Source organism: Trachurus trachurus, assembly GCF_905171665.1.
Source record: "Trachurus trachurus genome assembly, chromosome: 17".
NCBI lineage: Eukaryota > Metazoa > Chordata > Actinopteri > Carangiformes > Carangidae > Trachurus > Trachurus trachurus.
Window position 1 is genome coordinate 12,498,294 of NC_139900.1, and position 22,323 is coordinate 12,520,616.

The 22,323-nt window shown below is 42.1% G+C and overlaps 1 protein-coding gene across 1 annotated transcript in view; it reads right to left on the reverse strand.

Annotated features, from left to right (window-relative positions):
• Positions 1-22,323, reverse strand: part of LOC311001009 (collagen alpha-1(XI) chain-like) — an 86,753-nt gene that overhangs the window by 49,926 nt on the left and 14,504 nt on the right. Inside the window, exons 5-13 of the mRNA XM_083991954.1 lie at positions 14,854-14,982; positions 10,970-11,059; positions 10,219-10,317; positions 7,398-7,703; positions 6,092-6,157; positions 5,022-5,063; positions 4,569-4,631; positions 1,838-1,912; positions 1,236-1,319 (exon numbers count right to left, since the gene is read on the reverse strand). Coding sequence (XP_083848080.1) covers positions 1,236-1,319; positions 1,838-1,912; positions 4,569-4,631; positions 5,022-5,063; positions 6,092-6,157; positions 7,398-7,703; positions 10,219-10,317; positions 10,970-11,059; positions 14,854-14,982 — 954 coding nt within the window. The remainder of the gene's footprint in view (positions 1-1,235; positions 1,320-1,837; positions 1,913-4,568; positions 4,632-5,021; positions 5,064-6,091; positions 6,158-7,397; positions 7,704-10,218; positions 10,318-10,969; positions 11,060-14,853; positions 14,983-22,323) is intronic.

Below are 22,323 nucleotides of genomic sequence, written 5' to 3' on the forward strand. Positions count from 1 at the left end.
ACAGTGTTGACACAATCGGACGTGTCCAAAAATAATATTTCTTTCTCAAACAGTAGACATTAGACGATGTATGTTTTACATTAGGAGTGCAGCCATGTGCGCGCCTATTATTAGCTTCTCATGGCAGTTGGTTCTTTTTAGCGTTCAGTAAAGTGGTTGTGAAAGCATCTGTTCATGCTCTTTCTTTTATTATTCTCAAGGTGAAGATTATGATTATTTTGTTTGTTTATTCTAATATTACTGACTGGAATTGGCGCAGTTGTTCACATGCTGCATTTAACCACTGTAATAAAGCAGAAATCTGTGATATTGACATTGACTGAACATTGGGGTCTGTAAATAATAAAGAAAAGAGTCATAAAAAAAGCTTCCTATCCAGCATCTGTACAGGATTGAACCTTAAAGTGTGCAAACTTTACTTTGTTCTTGTTCGCAGTTTACCACTCTGCTCTTTGTTTCTGTTCATGGTTGACCACAGCGTGATGCTGCCAAAAAGTTGTCTGGAATGTATTTGCAGGCTGATTACTGAAGCAACTCATGCCCGACATTACACTAAGACCAAATCACACATTAGCATATGTTCATTGTGGTAAACAAATTAATAGGAAACATTAGCAGACTGCAAATACCTAAATAAAACCCCAACAACTTACGACTTGTCCCCTATAATTCACTTTCACTACATTCCTGCCCTTTTTTTTTTCTTTTTCCTTCCTGAGGCCAAACGTTTGGCACAAACGACGAGTAAAGGAAGGTGACAAGTGCTTTCTAGATGTTACTAAACACCAGCTATGGCAGTCCTCCAGCTCCATAGAGTGTTGTGAATGTGTGAATATTTAGTGTTTGTACCACACTTAATAGCCTCCATGTGTTCTACCATAGGTCGCACCATTGTATAGCTGCATATTTCAACCTGTTTTTCAACACCGTTATGGTTATCAGGACCTCCTGAGTGGGTGTGAACATCTGTTGTGGCTTTATGTCAAACCTAACCTGACACAGATCCATATTTTGGAATTCAGACAATTTACAGGATGCGAGGAACTTATGAATTAGTGATAGTTTTTATTATTTACAGCACATTCATGGTCATTTCACCTTTTTTCTTTTATAACCTTTTTATATATCCTTTGAACCATGCAGCTAATTAGAATAACAACACAGAGAGATGCAGTTTAAGTGTTCTCCAAACTGAGCAGGATGCACAGGGGGTCACATTTACCACGGATACTCACCCTGGCCTGAGAGAGGATGGCCTGAGCCTGAGCTTCCTGAGCTGTAACCACGGGTCCCTTGTGAGCTTCACCGCCTGCACGGAACTGTCGGACACAAGACAAAGAAGAAACACAGTTAAAACCAAAGAGACTTGTCTCTTTAAACAGAGTGAGGTATCTAATGGCCTCCCCCGGTGAGTGTGTTCAAATCTTTGCTGTGTTCAGTTAAACCAATAAAGCTGTCACCATGCCACACACACACACACACACACACACATTCACACATACATACACATTCACACACAGCTCGCTCGCTCACATACACACACACACATGCTTGCTCACAGACGTGCACATACACACAAACACAAATATGTGTCACCAAGCCTTTCAAAGCCTCAGTCACTGGTTCCACTCCATTGCACCGGCTGACATTTACAAGTAAAGTGATTTGTAGCCCAAAGAAAATAAGGTTGCGATCCTTTGGCCCACTGGTGATGCTATGAGGTAAACGTACTAAATGAGGTGAGTTCACGGACTAATGCCTGAGACGGAGGGTGCACAGTGTGTGAGCGATATACATCAGAGCCCCCGGTGGGCACGTGGCGAACGGCAGGACTTACTGGGAGCATCAGAACGGTACCTGGAGGCCCCGGGACACCGTCTGAACCGGGGATGCCGGGACGCCCTGGAGGACCCTGGAGGGACAGAGGACGGAGACAGAGGTTAAGCACCGGGAGATCAATGTCTCAATGTGAATGTGTAATACAGCTGGAGATGAGGTCAACGACCAAACCAAGGGATGTAAAATCTCTCTGCTACTCAATACAAACTTTATAGTATTTGTTCTTGACATATCTTCAAAGGAGTGAACTCAAGTCAGCTGGTGTTGTATTGACTAGCACATCAGCACATAGTGTTTACATAATGTGAGCAATTAATTAGATGTGGTTAATAAGCGGGCCATACACTTTCCCATGAGATAACATGATTATGCTGCCATTCCTCTATAACACCCTGGAGGTGCTCTGTAAATTGAAAAGAAGAAGAAAAACAACTGATAAGGGCGCTAACAAACAACAGCAGTAGCAACAACAGTAACACAGCAGAGACTCTTAAAAAAACAACTAATCTATACACCACAGAAAACCGCTCGCTTTATCTACAACAATATTTTCAACGGGAAGGTCCTTTGCTCCAGTCTGCACTGTTGTCGTTTATTCCAAACAGATAATTGACTAATCCTACAGAGAAGAATAGGACTGGGAATTCAATCTCGAGACAAAGCATGTATTTTCATTAGGCTGGCCTAGGGATATAGCCTTCAGGAGAACATCGACTTTATAACGAGACTAAAAAATCCACAGACATGGCCCTGTGAGGTTGTAATACCCATTAGATTCCTGAAAATAAACTGCTCAGTAGCACAAAGTGTGCCAAAAAATATATATTTATTTGGCCTTTGTGTGGCACCAGAAGGGAATATATTGTTACAGATTTAATTAAAAAGGGATTGTTTCTTTGTACAGCGGCTTTCCTCGGAAATCTTAGTTTGTCAGACCTAGGTAAACTGTGATTTGTTATCATGAAGCTGTGATCTGTGACACTCAAGTCTGTGCTTTGAGCATAATGCTAACATCAGTGTGCTAACATGCAAACTTGTACACTGTACACAGACTAACAGCTTAAAATGTGGGCAGTTTGAGGTGTTAACATGCCATGTTAGCATTAAAACTCAAAATACAGCTACTTTTAAGGATTTAGCCCTTGGTTTTAAAGTGTGGAACAGGTGCAAAAGCATGTTTGGTTGCCAGATGAAAAGTATGGGGATTACAGAAGTCATGGGGATTCATCCTCTGTGGACCATGTCTGTCTGTCTGTACAAAAATGGTTGAGACATTTCACTCTCAGATTCTTGGACCATGTGGACAAAAACTATTTTGAGGCAAAACGCTGACATAAACGTTGCTCACACTGAATAATTATAGTAACATCAGGCCGTTAAATTATAATGTGACAAGATTTTGATTTCGTAATAGACAAAAAAAAAACGTATCATAACTCAGATCAAGCCTAAGTAGTACCCAGTGTTTCCAGAGAGACCAGGATCTATTTAGCAGTCCCGTCATGTGCCACAATCTCAGACTGCCGGCTCAAATTGATGCCATGTGTTCCCATCTGCCTTTCCCCCAGAGGTGGTAAATACTCTCCATCCACTGCCCTTAGAGTAAGCATAGCGGCATCTAGTGTTAATGACGTTCCCTTCATGGCTGGGAAAGTGGTATTTTAGTGGAAAGGAGAGAGATGGTGATCATGAGAGAGAAAAGAGCCAATCAAACGTCGTGTCCAGGCGGATACTGCGCAACGGAAAACCGCAAGCCTATACAGAAAACGAGTCACTTTTAATCCCTCTGTCAATCCTGAGCGAGACTGTTTCTCACGGGAGGAAATGAAGGGAGAGGGGGAGGGGAGGGGAGGGGGGTTGGGCAGACATTTGGACCAACAAAATGTTTTTTTTGATCACTTTGACCCAGTGGAACAATGAGCCTTTTGTACTGGAGAAGGTGCGTTTGGTGGTACTTTGTAGCTGGCTGAGAAAGGGTTAACCTCCACAGACAGAATAGATCTGCAAAAAGGGTGATGAAAGAGGGGTGGGGGCAATCACCACATTTGGGAAAAACAAGCCGAGATCCAGCCTTCTGGAGGGGACAGGCACTTACACTGTGTCATCCAATCAATCACATAAATGAGTGGAATCCCACAGTGCTGAGGAAAAAAAAAAAAAGCTCTCTGAGAAAAGTTTAGACTTCTACATATTTTACAGCAAACTCCTTGAACTTCTCAGTCCTGTAGCAAACCCATACAGCTGTTTCTCAGAACTTCTCTTTGTATATTGACAGTTTATGGGCATCTCATTTCCTTGCCCCACTCCTCAGTAATCTCCCCCAACTGCTGCAGTAGCAAGCTGTGTCTAATTGTATTATTCATTCCCTGGCATTGAAACACGTACTTCACAGCTTTCCAATAAAGGGTGAGACAGCAGGATAACAAATTCAGGGGGCGTTTGTGTTGACGCTGACTCCCATAATTTCTCTCAAGTAAGATGAATGGCTATGGTTAAAGTTAGTAAATCAGTTGTGTGCCGTTTTTAGCCTGAAAAACATGTCTTGGTTGATATGGTGCTTATGTGAAATCTCAACTGACTGTGTGTGTGAATGGGTTTTTTTTTTCTTTACGTTAAAAAAATATACCTTTTGATAAATTTGAACCATCGTGATAAGAGACAGAACAGAGGCCAGAGTTTCCCCAAAAACATCTGTAATCCGCTGTGAAATGAAACCAGCCTTTACTCACCCTCTCACCATGATCTCCTGCGGGACCTGGGGGACCCTGCAATCCTGGGGTACCAGGAACACCCTGAAACCACACACACACACAGACGCACACGGACGCACACAGACACACACGCTCTTAGCATATTATATCCCAAACTGCTGCTAACCAGCAATCCCACCACAGCCCCAGTCTATCCAATACTTCTAATGCTATAGGCCAACAAAGACAGAGGAAAAGACATTGGTTCAAAAGGAAATAAGCCTCAAAATAAAACAGCCCCCAACCCCCTTCTTTCTCTCTCTTGTGCTCACACACACACACATGCAAAAATTCACATTTTGACTGTCTCTCCCAACTCAAGCTTCACTGGCGATCAGGACTGACGCTCTTTCCATAAAGACATTTTTTCCCTCTTTAGCTGTTCTCCATCTGTGGAAGGCAGACAGGAGTGTGGGAGAACGTGATACTCACTGCTTGGCCGGGGGCTCCTTGGGGTCCTTCTACAAGCATCCCCTGAAAAAGGAAAAAGTGGATACAGTAGCATTATAGGGCAGCCTGTAAATCCACACGCAGCGGAGAATAGGGGAAGAAAAGCGAGCCAAGTGGGTGCTTTGGGTTTGAGGTTGGGTTGAGTTTACTTATAGCTACGTTAACAATGCTACAGCTATCTGATGTTCTGTTCTATAATGTGTGTGTGTGTGTGTGTGGTCGAAGATTTGGACGGGAGCCTGTGGTGGTACAGATGGTCTAGGAGGAGAGACATTAGCTGAAGCTGCTATTTTAGTCAATGTTTAGGCTGCAGTGGTAAATTGTGTAGGATGAGCTCTCGGAGGAACTTATGTACTGTGGCGTTTTGTGTAGACAGCGGTTGTTTTGTCTGGAGACCAAAGACAAGAGTTAAATCTCATCAGAAGTGTAGCTCATCTTGGTACAAGTCTGTAAAGTAAACAGGACCTAAAGTTGAGGGATGAAATGTGAAATAAACACGTGTAGGCTATATAAGAGAGCAAATCACATATGAAAGTGATTATCTGTTGGAGATGACTGATGAAAGAAACCATAGGCTATATTGTTCAGAAAATATGCAGAGAATCTGATTCAAGCTTTTATAGACTTATAAATCTTTGTGTGCAACAGTTGGAAACTCTGAGTTGATTTGAAAGCCAAGTCAACACTACTTCTGAAATATGCAATGAATCTATCTGAACATTTAGCTGAACTTAAAACAGAGGGATTGCCGCTAAGATAGACAGCTAAGGCAAATAGACGGTGTAGAAGTTGAGTAGTAAACTAACTAATTAGCCTTAGCAACTGCATGAATTAGCCAACAAAGTCTGTTAGCTTGCTAACTAACTATTAGTGCTGTCCTGTAGCTTTAGCATTAGCAGGCTAATATCCTGCTAGTAGCTAAAGGTGTGTTAATCCATTCTTGACTTTCCAAAATAAGATTTTTCTGGGACTCCAAATTAGCATGGGGGAAAAAAATCATATCAATTATTTCAGGGCTAAGACACATGAATACTAATTAACACTTCACTTACTGGCTCGATGACAGCAGGTTCACCCTTCTCTCCTTTCTCCCCGAGGTAACTTTGACCTCCACCCACCTATGGACATAAGACAGACCAGGTGAGCGTTTTACACAGTCACAGGCGAGACACTGATGCATAAAGGCGGTGCCCACGGTTTAAAGACCAAAAATGGAAAATGTGAGACCAATGAGCAGCAGATGCCCCGTCTGATGCTCTGGGTGTCTTTTCTTTCATTGAGGTCACTTGACTCCAACAAAACTGCAAAGAAAAAGCTCAGCAAAATGCTGACTGGTGTTCTGTATGCTTAGAAGGATTTAGGTAGTTCTCAAGGCAAAAAGCAGGTTTTTTTTTCTCTGCCTGCTGGAAAAATAAACCTCAAGAATCATTTTGCAAGAAGCTATAATTTAGACTTTGGTCTGTCTCCTATTTATTAAGCTTCCTAAAAGCCAGGGAGTGCAAAAAAAAAAAGAGACCCCAACTGTGCACAAATGCAGAGGTCGTTACCTGACACTATCCATACAATGACTTCACATGTGAAGAATTCACAAACCACCTACAGCAGTGTGTCCAAAAACCGCTAGATTGTACAGTTAAGCCTGAAGATGAAACTCTTTTTGAGGGCTGTGGTGTCCTCAGATTGTAGAGTTGAGAGGACTAATAGTGCAGTGCAGATTAACCCGAAGCAGACAGATCTCAAGCCAACATCCAGACAGGGACTGTGTCACTTCCTGCCTCTCAAAATCTGGATCCCGAGGCAAGGAAGGGGGCTGGAAACAAGCCACGATAGACACTGGCTCAGCAGATATTTCTGTCTGCTTTTTGGATATTGATCTGCATGAGATGAATAATAAAAAAATAAAATAGAAAAGCTTGCTGAAAACTTGGGTTTGTCATCAGGTAATCCACACGGATCAGTGGTGTGATAACCAGGGAGAAGCATGTCTTTGATAAACAGCAGAGGTCACGGGGATCAGGAGGTTATGGAGGGGCGTGTCTGCGCTGACAGCTGGGTTGACATCTGTTTATCTCTCCCAGCCTTAGATAGACAAGGTGTGTGTTTGTGCTTGCTGGTGTGTGTGTGTGTGTGTGTGTGTGGTGACCGTGCAGGCAGAGTTGCTCCAAGCTAGAACCCGATACCATTAGGAACAACAAACAAAAAGGGTACTGCAAACATCCCATCAAACAAATGCCACCAGCATCTTCTCCATCTTTCCACATTCCTGACCACCACATCCGTATTATCCACCACCTCTGTGCACCCCCCACCCCAACCCCCACTCCCCCCTCCTTCTAGCATTACCCCCTAACTACTTACAACGATTTCCGTCTCCGCTGCAACACCAGTACCAAACTCTTCGTCGTATGTTGCAGACGTAGGCTTGGCGTCGGTGGGTTCGTAGTCGCCATAGTCACCATATTCGTACGGCTTATCTACATTCTCTTTGTTGCCATATTCCTTCAGGTCGTACTCCTTAAACTCGTACGCGTCGGGGGCAGGGTCCACAGTCTTGTGGGCGTCCACTGGGGCGGCAGTTTCCACAGCTGCCGTGGGGTCCACCCCATCCACCCCAACCTGTTCCACGCCGGTGATGTAATCATCCACTATTTCGCCATCGTAGCTCTGTGATCGGTCCAGGCGTCGCAAAGAGGCGGCAGGGGTTGTTAAGACAGGAGGGAACATGAAGGTTTGGTTAGTGAAATGAAACCATGTGAACAACTGGAATGATTCACATGTGTTGTTATAATAAGTGTTGCATGTAACACTTTGGTTAAGTGCACTCAATAATGGACAACAACTATATTAGACTCCATTAAGGAACTTTCAACATCCATGTGTCTAATTTGGGACAGCATCCAAATTCAACACATGTGAAAGTACACATGTGTTTTTGTCAACAGGCATTACCATTAACATCTAAAATCATTTTATATTCTGATGCCCCAAACAACTGACACATTGATGTTTGAAAATACAAACAGTAAAAGATGGCACAATATGTAAAATATACATATATATGTACATATTCATGCTGTAAAATTAAAGTAGGCCTACGGCAGACTATGTGGTCACTTAAGACAGCATAATCTTAAACATTTCAATCTTAGTCAAAAGATCAAATGCAAATATTACACATGCGGAAAATAAATCCTGCCGCGCAATTCATGATCCAACTAAGTAAAAATCAGGACTGAATTTGAAAAAACAAACAAACAGCAGTCCTGTTTGAAAGCTAAACCAAACTAAAAGGGAAATACTGGCGTGTTTGTTCAAAATCACTGAGGAAATGAGATTGCACTTTTACAAGCGTTGCCTTGTAAATCCGACTGTGCTCAGATTGTTGAAAGATGTCAATGTGTTAAAACACAGACGAAGCATTAAACAATACTGACACTGTCTTTGTCTTTTGAGAGTATGAAGACCTTTTCATGCAATTATTGTTTTTGTGAATGTCCAAGTTGCAGCACGGCCTGTGCAATCTTTGCGAAACAACCTGCATTTAAGTGCAGCCCAGGAAAGTAAAACTGCTCTATGGGATCTTATCCAGACAGCATAGGTGGAATTACTAGAGGTTTCAAATAGCCTGTAAGAATTGCCTCCATGTTTTAACAGGTAATGAATCAAGCAGCTTTTTGAAGATTTACAGACACAGGGCTTAAACTTTTCTTTTCTACTTATTTTAGCCAACTGGCCAATCACTGCAATCTTATTTATTCCATGGTACATTTATTGGGCATCCAACAAACCACGACCCATGGCTATATTTAGGTTTGACCTAAATAGTTGGTAACATTTTAGGCGACAGGCTCTACCAGAAGAGAAAGTACTGGCTCTAATAGAAAGAGAAAATCCCCCCAAAAAGGACAATAAAACTATAAATACGTGCACAGACTGTGGAGCATGGCAGTAATACAAACACCCACCCACTGACAACACACTTCCATTAAAAGCATCCACTGACTGTACTTTGGTCTTGGGGCAATTTGACCCTATGACATTGTCTAAAAAGGTTTTCAGGCGCATTAAAGGTGTCGGTCGCCAGAAAAGTGTTCCAACATGGCTCAGCACATGTTTAGTTTCTGTGCTCCGCTGCACCTCCGGCCTGTCATTTTAAATGAATGCAATGTCTCAGGCTGAGTGAAGCTGCGTTATCCACCTCAAGGTACATCACAGCACAATTGGCAGACATTTGGCTGGCGGAGCACCCAGCCGTATTGTTTTAGTTTAACCCAAATGTTCCCCATTATGTTGTGTTTTATGTGATGGTTTAGCACAAATTAAGACAGGATCTGCCAAATTCAGGATATGGCAGAAACATAGGGGGATGCGTCCGTCTACTGATTTTCCATTGGTTACGGTTCATTAAATGACAAAGTTTTCCTGCTTCGGTCTTTATCCAGACTCTATTTGATGGCGGCGGTTTCTCGTGGAAATCAAGGAGGGGAGCGAGCTGTTTGATGTTAGTGACGCCTTGTTGGGTTTCAGCCTCCAAGGCGATCATAAAAATATTTTTTGTCGTTGTTGATTCCCTACAGTTTTATTGAAATTTCGAAAAACCAATTTCAAAGCAGTAAAGCAGGAATTTTAAAACAGGAATCTGGATGTTAATCGTCAAGTCGATGAGTCAAGTCGCAGAGAATTTTCCACAATAATAAAAAGTGGGGAAAGTTTGAACCAATAATTGTGGTAACAAACCTTTGTAATTTCACAAAGATCAAGAATATAGATAACGCTTCGTTAAAATGCCAAACAGGGTTGTCAACCAAGGACCAATTAATCACAGCTGTTAACATGTTTTCCTACAAACTGGGTGTACGGTCCAGGAATTGTCATCGCGCCTTCACCACATAATTTTCCAAAGATCCTAAACATCTGCTGCTAAATGGGTAGAGTGCACTGGAAAATTTCCAAATTTAATATATATCTTATGACATGCCAATTTGGATATTTCATGTGCAGAAAACGGTCTCTATTACGTCTCTGTGCCTCTAGCCGAAATATTTAAACAAGCACTTGGACTATAAACTCCCCTAAAGGTCAATTCATATGAAATATCCATAGGATTTTACCCCAGCTTAATCATCAAAATGTCTATGGGTTGTAAACACAAATAAGATATTAAACTATTTTTAGTTACCTGTCCTGGTCCTCCAGTCTCAGTGGGGGTCACAGGCTGACTTCCATCCACTGTGGAGTAGTCATACTCACCCCCATAGTAGTCGGTACCCACATTTGTCTGAAAACACAAAGTGAACCATTACACATTTGGTAAACTCAGTCCATAAGTTGCATTTTAAGCTTCTTTTAATGAAATATGTATGTATACATAATAGTGGATTTATTTTGCATATATTTGTGCTAAAAAGGTTAAAGGGATATTTCAACATTTTGGCAAATTCGCCCATCGCCATAATCCCTACAGTCTTAGGGGTAGGTTTGTTACCTTTAATTGTAGGTGCAAGCTGTTTTGAGACCGGCCGGGCAGAGATGCTCAGCTAACGCCACAGAGGCTCATAGTATTTCCGGGCTTTCCCTCAAAACTCATCAAATACACAATCCAACAACTTCAAAACGCTAACATGGACAAGTTGTGACCTGCACATTCACCACGCTATGAGATAATAATGGAACGTTACGAGACAGAGTTGTTTTGAAGGCAAATGTATGGGTAAATGCAAAGACACCGATGTGTGTTCCCGTCGGGGGCAGAACACTGGCTGATTTTGCCAAAATGTTGAAATATCCCTTTAATATCACCAAAGAAAGAGAGGACAAGAGAAAGACAATAAAAGACTGCGGGGGTCGGCAGGAAGAAATCAGTGGTTGTATGTTGTGTTATTCATGGTGACGACCATGATAACAGTATTATTATATTAGTCAAGTGTTACCTCAGGCTTGGCTGCTTCAGGTGGGGGAGCGTCAGTGGTTACCGCTTCTTCAGTGTAGTCATAGAACTCACCATAGTCATAGTTAGTGTACTGTAGGGGAAAAGGGATGAGGAGGGCAATCGGTTAATCATGGTCATCATGTAAATAAGGCAGCACAATGTCACACAGACTTGTGTACATTATTTACATGGCAAAAAAAGGTGCATGTCATTCTTACAACAGTTAATAATAAGGTGCTTTCATGTTATTTTTTAGATAACATGGCGAAAAATAATGAAAACATCACATCCATATTAGAAAACTGAACTTTATCAGCATATGGATGACAGCAGTAGTTTCTTCATCTCCTTCTACCCAAACACCCCAGAGCCTCACATGAACCTACTGAGCGATTCATGCCTGTAATGAAACGAATTAAGATTGTTGTTTGCTTACGACAGGATGTTAGAGGGTTACTGTGATGCCAGTGAAAACTTATCTGCCTCAACTGCTTCGTTCTGTGTGCCAACAATGGCTCCGGGCTTTCATTAATGGGCCTTTTAAAACAGAGCGCTCAAGCTCTCCTGACTCATTGCATGCTGGTAAATTATGGGGAGCAGGGAGAATACAGTAGCAGGGGGTAAAACCACTCTTTAAAAAAATCCCAGGGAATTAAAAATGCCTCTGCAAAGACAACATGTGTTCAGTTTCTTTTTTCTTTTCTTTTTTTTTTTTAAACGGAAGATTTTTGGTTTGGATCTTTAAAACATTCCCCTAATTATAATACAGTCTGTTTGGTGTAGTATGTCGCTGTATATTTACTCTGGAGCAATTATTTCAACCTGACCCACCAGAGAGGAAACATAATACTAAACATTTAACGACACAGGACTGAAGTGGGTTAGACGTACTTTTTAATTTAAGGGAATAATTCAACATTTGGGTAAATATGCTTATTAGCATCTTTAGCACTGAAAATCAAAGTCTGTCCGATAAACATGAATCTGGAGCCAGGAGGCAGTTAGCTTAGTTTACGGTAAAGACTGAAAGCAGACAGAAACAGCCAGACCAGCACCGAGGTTAAAACAAAGATAATTTGATAAACATGTTATATTTCATTCATTTCATCTGTACAAAATTTGACATAACACTGCGGTCGACTCTTACAGAGCCAGGCTAGCTGTTTCCACCATGCTTCAATGTTTAATGCTAAACTAGGCTAACTGCTTCATGGCTCCAGCTTCATATCAACAAGAAAGACATGACAGCAGTTTAAATCTTCTCATCCAACTCTCAGCAAAGAATGCAAACACGTTATTTCCATAGATTGTAAACAAAGACAGACATAATCTTGGTATATCACCCTGTTTTATAGCTCAGAGTGGGCTGCTCCACTGCCGCCATCTTGGCATTGCCTGACTCTTGGCTAATCCAAAAGTGGGCAAACAAATGGAACATGTGTGGAGCGACAACTTTGATACATGCCTATCTGTATATGGTCACCCATAACTCAAAGCTCCACATCCCCTATTATGCAATACTTTAAGCCTTAATGAAAATTTAACATGTGAGTAATGTCATAATTCACTCTGTGTTTTTTTTTTTTTTTTTTTTACCAGGCTGTAAACATCTTTATTTGTGATTGACTCGCTTGTGAAGCCAGCCCCAAGGAGCCATTCGAGGAACTACAGTTTTCTGGCCCTTCCGTGTTAGCTTCATTTTTCAGTCCCAAAGGTTGCTGTTTGGTTAATTCCCAAACAGTAAAACTGTTGCTTTAAATCATCAGTGCTCACAGATATCTATTGGCACACTGCCAAAATCTCATCCAATATTATGTAACTTTGTCACTTAACCACTTCAGCCCCTTGTCAAGAACTCTTGCGATTGAATTTTTCCATTTAATTCTCCTCTCACTGTCAAAACAGAGGCAGGGTAGATTAAGTTAACAGACCAGCGACTGATATGCAATGCTCTATCAGCGTGGGGAAAAATATGGGTCCCTGGACAACTGCTAAGCTCATAAAAATAATACAAGATCCACGGCCTGCTGCAATGCTGGCTTGGCCTCCATTCAGTGGCCACGAGAGAGAGAGCGAGGGGTCATACAAGAGAGAGAAGCCCTGGCAAGATCAGCTCACAGTGACTGACAGGGGAAACAGCGAGAAGGAGATGGTCAGAGAGAAGTGTAGAGAAAGATAGAGAACGAAGGAAGGATCTATTAAGATTTATGGTGCTGAAGAGCTTCACCAAAGCTGAAGGTCTCCACCAACTGGCTTGGATGAAACACATAAATACTAAAGTGTGCTCGTAAAAAAAAAAAAAAAAAAAGAAGAAAAAAAAAGCTCCCTCTTCCTCTTGCATCACTCTCTCTTCCTCTTTTAATCCAGCTGCTGCAGACATGTGGCTCACGACTGCAGAGCCAGCGTGCTACAGGTCAAGGAGCATCTTCAGAGGCTAAGGTCAAAGCCGTGCTCTGGGCTTTTATAGAATAGCAGAGGATTGGTTAAAAAAAAAAAAAAAAACACTAGGGAATTGAAGTTCAGAGCTAAGAGTATGCAAAAGGTGTTCAATTTTCATTATGAAATTGCTCTATTGGGTTTCAAAGTTGTACAACAGTGATTTGTCCTTTAGAAAACATATTTTTCTGTTGTGTAGGAGGAAACAAATTCTTTAATATACTAAGTTGGAATGTAGGAAAAACATTCCTGTTATAACTGTACAGGAGTCGACCAGATTTACAATGTTCTTGAATCCAAACTGTTCCCTGCTGTCTATTTAGGAGCGACGAGCTCCTTGTGTTGGCGCTGAAGAAGAACCTGATGACGAAACAATATTTTCCAGGACATGGTACCGACTGTACAGCCAATATTTTCAAGTAGAGTATAGGCTTTTTTCTTTTAACCAGGGATCTAAAGTCTACTTTTCCAGGTACTGGGAGTCTAGCTGGGGGAAGGAAAAGCTTAAATTTCCCTGGGAGTCTGGGCAGAGCCTGCAGAACTCGTTAGTGATATAAATCACGGGGCCACTCCAAAGTGGGCTCAGACTTCGTGGCAGGGAAAAGGAAAAGTTTCCAGAGTGAGCTCATCAGTTATTTAGTGAAATACTGAAGGAAAATGTCAGCCGACAGAAAGACTTGAACCAGCATAATAACAAAAAAAAAAAGAAAAAAGAAAAGAGTCCCTGACACAAAGTACTGTATGTCAATGGAGAGATCTGGCTGAAGAGGCGACGGGAGATATTTTGGAGACAGTGTGACAATTTCGATTTCAAAACGAATTCAAACTCAACACTATTTTGATATGTCAGCATGTTTCCACCAATAAAAACAGACTAGGGTTGAGTTATTGACCATTACTACGTGACCAGCTGCCTGTCACAGACCATTGTGAATGGTGCTGCTGTGTTTTCTGTTCATAAAAACAAGGGAACTGGATCGGTTTTACTGGTCTAGCACACTGTCCAAACAAACATTGCTCCCACAAATATCTCCAAAGACAGAGATGTTTTAACCTCTTGAAAAAAAGAAAGAAAAGAAAAATGCACAGTAGCCTAAGCAGCATTATTTCCTAACCTTACGTCAGCCTGTTTTTAATTTTGAGCCACTTCATTTATACCAATCCAAACATTTTGTTTTATTGTCTGACTTAATCTTTTTGCTTTGTTACATTTTACAACATCACCCAAGTGCACAGTTGTCTTTCCAAATTCCTGTTATCATCCTCATTCCCAAGATCACGTTAACTCTTCCTCCCTGCTTCCCTCCCTCCTTTTCCCTTGCTACAACCATCCCTCCTCCTTCCTCCCCTCCTCCCCTCCTTCCCTCCTCCCCTCCTCCCACTCCCTCTGGATAACCACTCCTCCCCTCCCTCCCGAGCTCTACTCCTAAATCCGTCCAAGATACTGACCTCGTCCTCAGGTTGCTGAGCCTGGGGGGTGTCGTGGTGGTTGGGGGTTTCACAGTCAGGGCTGTAGTGTTCACAGTAGTCATAGGCTGCCCTGGGGTCTGCCACTATCAGCAGCTGCTGGATGTCGCCCTGGAAGAAGGAAAAGAAAATCAGCAGAAGCCATGTCAACAAATTTCACAGACTATAGAGTCATGCAGTGGGAATTATTCATCCCTGCTGCAAAATCCCAGGCCAGGGGTTTCCTTTCATCCTCAATTTTACTCAGCCTAAAATCAGGGGGAGTCTGTCTGCTGGATAATTCACAGTGCTATACTGTACGTGTATGTTAGGGCCATCAGTTTTATTTAATTCAACTTTCTTTCTGAGAAATCACGTTTTTTTCCCTTCCAGTTTGGTTTGGCGATCTGCTCCAATACCCAACAGCTACAACAGCCACTGTTGCTGAAGAAGTAAAACCTATCTGTGGCAAGAATCTGAAGCAAAACTGATCAGTATCTCCGGTTGTCAGATTCACCAAAAAACTTATTCAGAGTCAGAGAGCGGATTCAATGAAGCTGTGATTTCTCTGACTGTAGGACATGTGGTTTGACTTTCCCCCTCACATTTTCACATGCACAATTAAAGAGACAAATATTTGATGACATTGTTGCCAATCTGTTGTACTTATAGCTCACCGCACAGTTGCTTTATGTCCCTATAATCCTTGGACACGCTCCAACTGTCGATCGCTAAAAACTGTCCATGTGAATAATAAAAAAAAATGGACGTGACTTTTGCTTCCTGCGGCTTGGTATCCCAAAATCACTCTGATCATCTCCCAATCAGAAAGCTTTCTTTTCTAGACACCAATCACACTGTCTGTTTCTTTCTTCTTGTTTTTTTTTTCTTCACAATTTCAAATAGGAACCAAATGTGAACGTCCATGACAAACTCCTCACCGCCTGACTGCGCCAGGTTTGCACCAATGAAGTGATAATATGATGTGACAATAAAACAATGAGACAGATGTTGTGGAGCACCAGAGGTACTCGTCTCTTGGCTGGTAATTACATATAAGTCTTATGGAATAAATCAGCGCTTTAGGGGAGTCTGTAGGCTTTAAGAAAGACCTATTGTATGGTCCCTCTCGCTCTGCCATTAGGGACAGCAAGTCCCCTTACACAGCAGATAAATAACCAAAGTCTGTACTTATCTAAGGCCGTCTGTTTTTCATGAGCCTTTGGAAAAGGAAATTAGATCCCCGCTCCCAAACCTTCCATCAGCCAAAGGCTCTTTTTCCATGATCGTCTCTGAAGGAATTTCTAAACCTGGAGCTGCTATGCCACTGATGTAGGGAATGTTATCTATACCAGCCGAGCATATGGGCACCTCACCTCAGCTGACCTTTTTTACCAGAATCCACCTGGAGTAAGAAACTAAGGACAAATCAATGGGGACAAATACTGTAACCTAAGTGGTGTGTGAAGGAGAAGGAGAAGGTGAAGGTGACGGTGGAAGGAGGCCTCAATCAGGGTGGCCCCCGAAAGAGGCAGCACATACATGAAGATTGCATTAAATTACAGGAGGCAACATCTGTACAAGCTTAGACCGCTCTGGAACACATTTGATATACATGGCCCCCAACGCTCCCATCATTATATGTGACCGGTGGATCTCAACGGGGTAGTGAACAACCCAAACCAACTAGAACAACAACATTACAAAAGACGTTTTATATGTGGAATGACACATAGCTGCTCAGTGTATTTCATCCCATCTGTTGTTCTTACTGCTTTCGGTTATGCAGGTTTTTGTCCCTTCTCGTAATAATGAGACACATACATAATCGATTTTATACGCATGTGTCATTTCACAGTACACCCCTGTGTGAAGTTCCTGCACCATCCTCCAGCCTGTGAGGTATCAGGGGTCACAAGATCTTGAGAGTAAGATAGAGTTCAGAGATCTCGTTCCAAAAAATATAAAATAAAATACATACGTGGTAAAAGACTATAACAAAATTATACACATGTTTCAAGCAGAAATACCCAGTCACAGTCAGTTTCCACCCTGTCTGTGTAGGGAATATGAAAAACAAGCAGAGCAGTACTATACAATACATGGCTGCTAACTCGCGACTGACAGGTTGCCAGTTCAATCCCAAGACTGCAAAATAAATCTGGGTGGGTAAAGTGAAAATAGTTCTCACCCTTCCCTCGAGCAAGGCATTAAATGCCCAAGTGAGGGCCAACAAGATCAGACTGTGGTTGTACTGGGCAGCTTCCAGGTGTAAATGTGTGCAGCAGGGCGTTTTCTGCTTATTGAACCTACACTCAGAGCGAATATCCTTCTCACACGAGTTCACCCTGCACTTTGTGAACCTCCTCCACAATGAACAAAAACTACAATGACAAACAGAAGGTCTCGAGTTAATGACTGCACCGCAGCCTCAGCAGCAGCAGCAGCATACTGTATGTTCTTCTGAGGATTTAGCACAAGTGGCTCTGAACCCAAAGCCAGAAAGAGGAGAGAGGACAGTTAAAAACGCAGACACACTGCATTTGGCAGGACCTCCGTCTCCTTCCTCCTTCCTCTGTCTTCCTGTGTCCATGGACAGTAACTTTTCATTGTCATTCCTCCTCATCCCTCTCCCAGTCGTTTAAAAAAAAAAAAAAACTTTATGTGTGTGTTCAGTAATCAAATAAAGTGTATTAAAAAAACAACAACGTGTTCAGTAAACAAGAAAATATGCAGGAGAGAGAAAACATCACACAGGCCTTGTCAGGAGACCACACACACTTGGCCCATTTCTAAAGCCAGGCAGTGATTCAATCGCTCCCCGAAAGACTTTCTCCCTCGCTCTTCATCTGCGTCCTCATCTGCATCTCGGTGCTGTTGTTGATATTATTGTCTGGATTGCGCTGCACATCTCTCTGGCATCTGCCGAGGTTCCTCCTCAGAATTCCTGCAGTGATCCACGGCCATGCCCTGGCGCTCCTCGGAGCTGACACAGACACAATGGGATAAATCATCCGTCTGGGGGCTTGCACTACGATCTGTCTTTTAATGAGCTCTGTGTACAACGCGCATGTGTGCGTGTAAACACAGCATGACTCCACACATGTTGACCTTCCTCTCACACGGTAACAAGTATTCATGCAGGGGGGGGTTGGGAGGAAAGGTACATAAAAGGATGAGACTGCCTGATCAAAGACAAGAGAGGAAGCTGGAATTATCCTTCCATCTACATTTCACCCATAGGCAAACCAATTTACGCCAGAATGCGCAGTGACCCGCATTGTTTGTTTTTTTCTTAAAGAACAGAGGATGAGCAAAAGCATCCTGCAAATAAACACGCCGCTGTTGTTTCCTCAAGCGGCAGACACCACTGGATTTTCCCTGCACTAGGTGACCCTGACGTCTGCTGTGAAGAACATCCCTCCCGATGCAGAAGCCACTTCAGGAAAATAACTGGCAGATGGATGATCACCTAATAGTGGGTGGACCTACAGGTCTTCAGCAGACCATGAAATCTGTCCTTGGTGTTGGCATTAAGAGCAGGATGTCGCTCAGAAGGTACACGGCTGAGGACAGAGACTGAGCAAATAGCTGACAACAGATTATTACTGTAGCACACATAGTAACTTCATGCATATAACGGACTTTAGGAATGAACAGGGCCGTTGCTAGGAATTCTGGGCCCCCTGAAAGAATACTAAAGTGGGCCCCTGACTTTTCCACTTTTTTTTCTTAGACTACGTATGTATTATCATTTTTTATTTAGCCTAATTTGTTTTGATGCTAATGCAGCATTACTATGAGTATTAGTCAGGGTCTTGTGCAGAATAAATCAGTCATACAAAGATTAGACTACTGGGGTTTTCTGTGGGCCCTACTGGGTGCTGGGCCCCTAGAATTGTCATCACCTTTCTCCCCTATACAACGGCCCTGGGAATGAAGACGCGACTCTGATCAGATGCAGATAGCTCGTGCTGGCGCTGGATCAGAGATGACAGGAGGCACGGGGGGTTTTCCTCCATCCTGCGTTTGTTGGACTAATTTAGAGACATAAACAAAGATGTAGCCTGTGTTTGTCTATACAAAATTAAGGTCGTACCATGATTTTGAAACTTTATCAACAGCAGAGTGTCAATTTCTGGAAGAGTACCAAACCTCAGTCTAGCAGTTTTTTTTTTCTTTTCTTCCAGGGCCTGTGGATATTTAGCCCTGATTTATGCCTTACAGGCTTCTTCACAGGCTGCACTCAAATCCTGCCTCATCTTGCCAGGGTTGGCAAAAAAACAACAACTCATGCATACTCCTACTTTAAGCACAGTTCTTTTAAAATGTGATCCTTTAAGTATCTAATGCCGTTCATTGACTGTTGTTTCGAGGAGTACAAATCCTTAGATAAAGTGCAGCCCAGGAGTTTTATGTAAAAAAAAAAAAAAAAATGCAGCAATAATTTAGCATTTGGTTCAGATTCAAATATCTGCACTCACCTTCATATGTTTCTACTTGTGCGCATATGTCTGAGGTGGATACGTCAAAATCAAAAACTAGAACAACTAGAAGTGACCTGTTTATCTCAAGCAACATAAAACTATTTGTGCTGCTCAGACTTTTACAGCTGTAATTTCTTTCATTTGCACGTGCATCCAGTTTCCACCAAGGCAAAGCTGAAAGATTAAGAGTAATCTGCATGAAAAATTCACTGCTTTTAGCTCCTTTAATGTTTAGGACAAAAATAAAAAAGAATCTGGCAAATTAATCAGTAATGAAAATAATCCAACTTTGCAGCTTTAAAATGATATAAAACAGACTGTAGTTGTCTCTAATGTCTACAGAACAATGTGTAAGTAAGTGCACAGTTAGATGGTAGAGAGGTTCCTGTCTGTGGCCAGGTGCGGTAGGAGACGTTGCCTGCACAAACAGCTGGAGGATATTAATGCACCTAGAACACACACTTGGAAATATACTCAAAGCATCTGCTGTCTGACCCAGTAAAACACAAATGCAAACAGGCAGAGCTAGGCCGGAGGAAGAAAATTATACTTATGTGTGAGCATGTCCATATATGTGAACACATCCATCTTTTTTTTCCTCTGTTTTTCTTACAGAGTGAAGCTCTCAACAGGCGATGACTGCAGATATAAGACGACGGTACAGGTGCAAATTTACATCCCACCTTCCAGAGGCAATATCCAAGTTGCTCTGAGCTCACATAAAACCTTAAATGATGTCACTGTGACCTGACTGACAGCGAACCTTCTGCTCGGTCTCGGATGTTTTCGCTCTCCAAATCTATATTTCCCAAATGTATGTTGTAAAAACATTTGTAGCGATAATAACTTACTTCTGTATTTTCTCTGTTTGATCTCTTAACCTCACCTTTGCACAAACTTGACACACTTATTGTTTAGAAAAAAAACCCCTCCTTTCCAAACTCTGGGAGGGCAGCACATCTTGAAAGAACAAATAGACAGATGGAATTTCAAAACTGTACAAGGACAACAATTAACCAAAGAAGCAGAGAAAGAGGAAAAATGTATAACACTCTCCAGATTTCTCCAAGCATTTTATCAAATACAGCCTTTGTGGTCAGTGCAGGGATAAAGTTTCTTTTCAAGCACTGGGGGCATACAAATGTCTTGCACCCTCCGAATATTAAAACATTTCTCTTGCCAGTAGCTCGCAAAGCTGTTGAACTGTTTGAACCATCTGCTTACTTGTCTGCACGCCCTTTCTTTACTTCCCTCTCTCTCTCTCTGTCTCTTTTCCCCCCACCAGTTCTCCTGCTCTTTTCCATCGCAAAAAGCTTTTAAGAAGCACCTTGGGTCCATTACTTCCTGGCTGTGCTGAGACCAGTTGGTGGGGGTCACAGCACACGGGACAACAGGGTCAGATATTTACAATCTGACATCTTAAGGACAGGTTGCACTGTGGAAAAGGCACTTTCTGCTCTTCTGTGTTCCCATTCAACATTGAATATACCTCACATGCTCCGAACAGTCGATCAAATGTGAATTAATCATTATATTCCCATTATGCGACTCTTACCAAAACTTTTTGTGACAGGTACTAGAGGGTGAAAAGTGACGGAGGCAGATGAGAAACAGTCAGAGAATTTCTCCTGCTGCCAACTCAACCATAAACAATGATTCACTTTAAGGCCTAGAGCCCATCAGAGCCTCGTTAGCATCCTCTGCCAAATACTCGTCCTGCTTGAGGGACAGCATTTTGGAACGGTCTCCTATGTAGTAATGACAGACACATAAACAAACTATCTTCTCCTCTTTTCTCCCTCAGTCTTCCTCACACACATACACACACACACTTACTTTTAGGCAAGCGTGCACAAACCTAACAACACACATGTAAACACACGTGCTGAGATGCATCCCAAACAAAGAGTCCTGCTCAGTCTACACAATAGATTTGCATAAAAATGAAAAAAAAAGAGATGATTTCACTTCAATATCTTGTGGCTTTTATTAAAAAGAAGAAAAGAGAGGAAAAAGCGTGAGGGAGGGGGAAAAGAAAACGCATGTGGAGGCCCGGTCAGTGAGCATATCTCTTAAACAGCTGTGAAATGTGAGCCAAGACTAAGCACACACTGATCATATTTTCCTCTAGCCTTCACTCTTCCCTGTGCTTCCAGCTTTGACACCTGCTTATGCACTCTACTGCAGTAAGGTAGCCTGCATGTACTCACAGGACAGGGCAGTTTAAGTTGGTAAGCTCACAGTTAGCTTACATTATCATTAACCAACATATTAGTCAAAGGTAAATTCTGGTGTGAGACAAATGTTGTAGCAATCCATCCTTTGGTGATGAGGGATTAGCATAATGAAATCCTAAAGAAATGTTCAAAGATTGAGGGGATATGCTACGGATTGGGGAGCCCGACTATCACAAAAGGGCAAAAATTACACTTGGTAACACCTCTAAAACTCAATATTGAATATTTCATTATCTTATCTTGGCAGATGGATGCGGTGAGTTGTCACAGAGATGTGCTTGCCTTGTTGGTTGGTTAAGTTTCAACTTGGCCAGGTTAGATGTTACTGCTGCGGTCCTAAACTAATCACCTCCTACAGTATATCCCTAATGTCAATAATTGGTTGTCAAGGTGACATGCCGTCCTCTACCTGAACCTAGATCACACAATCAAGCTGTACAAGACTCCTTCGACTTATAGTTAATGTATTATATTTAAGTTAATCTCTGTCCAAATGGTTCTTGGATGAACTTCTCTCACAACCCTGAGCAGAGATGATTGAGATTTGGAGGATTCATAATGAAAATGTAGCCAGCAGTGTCCTATCAGTTTCCACAGCCTTACTGATTGTTGTATACCTTCAACAGCTGTAGAGTGGGCGCCAAAGTATGAGCAAACCTTAAACCAAACACATGTCTTACATTTACATCGCAAATGTTTTTTTGTTTTTTTTTTATGTATGGGAAAACGATTCAATAATTGACCAACAC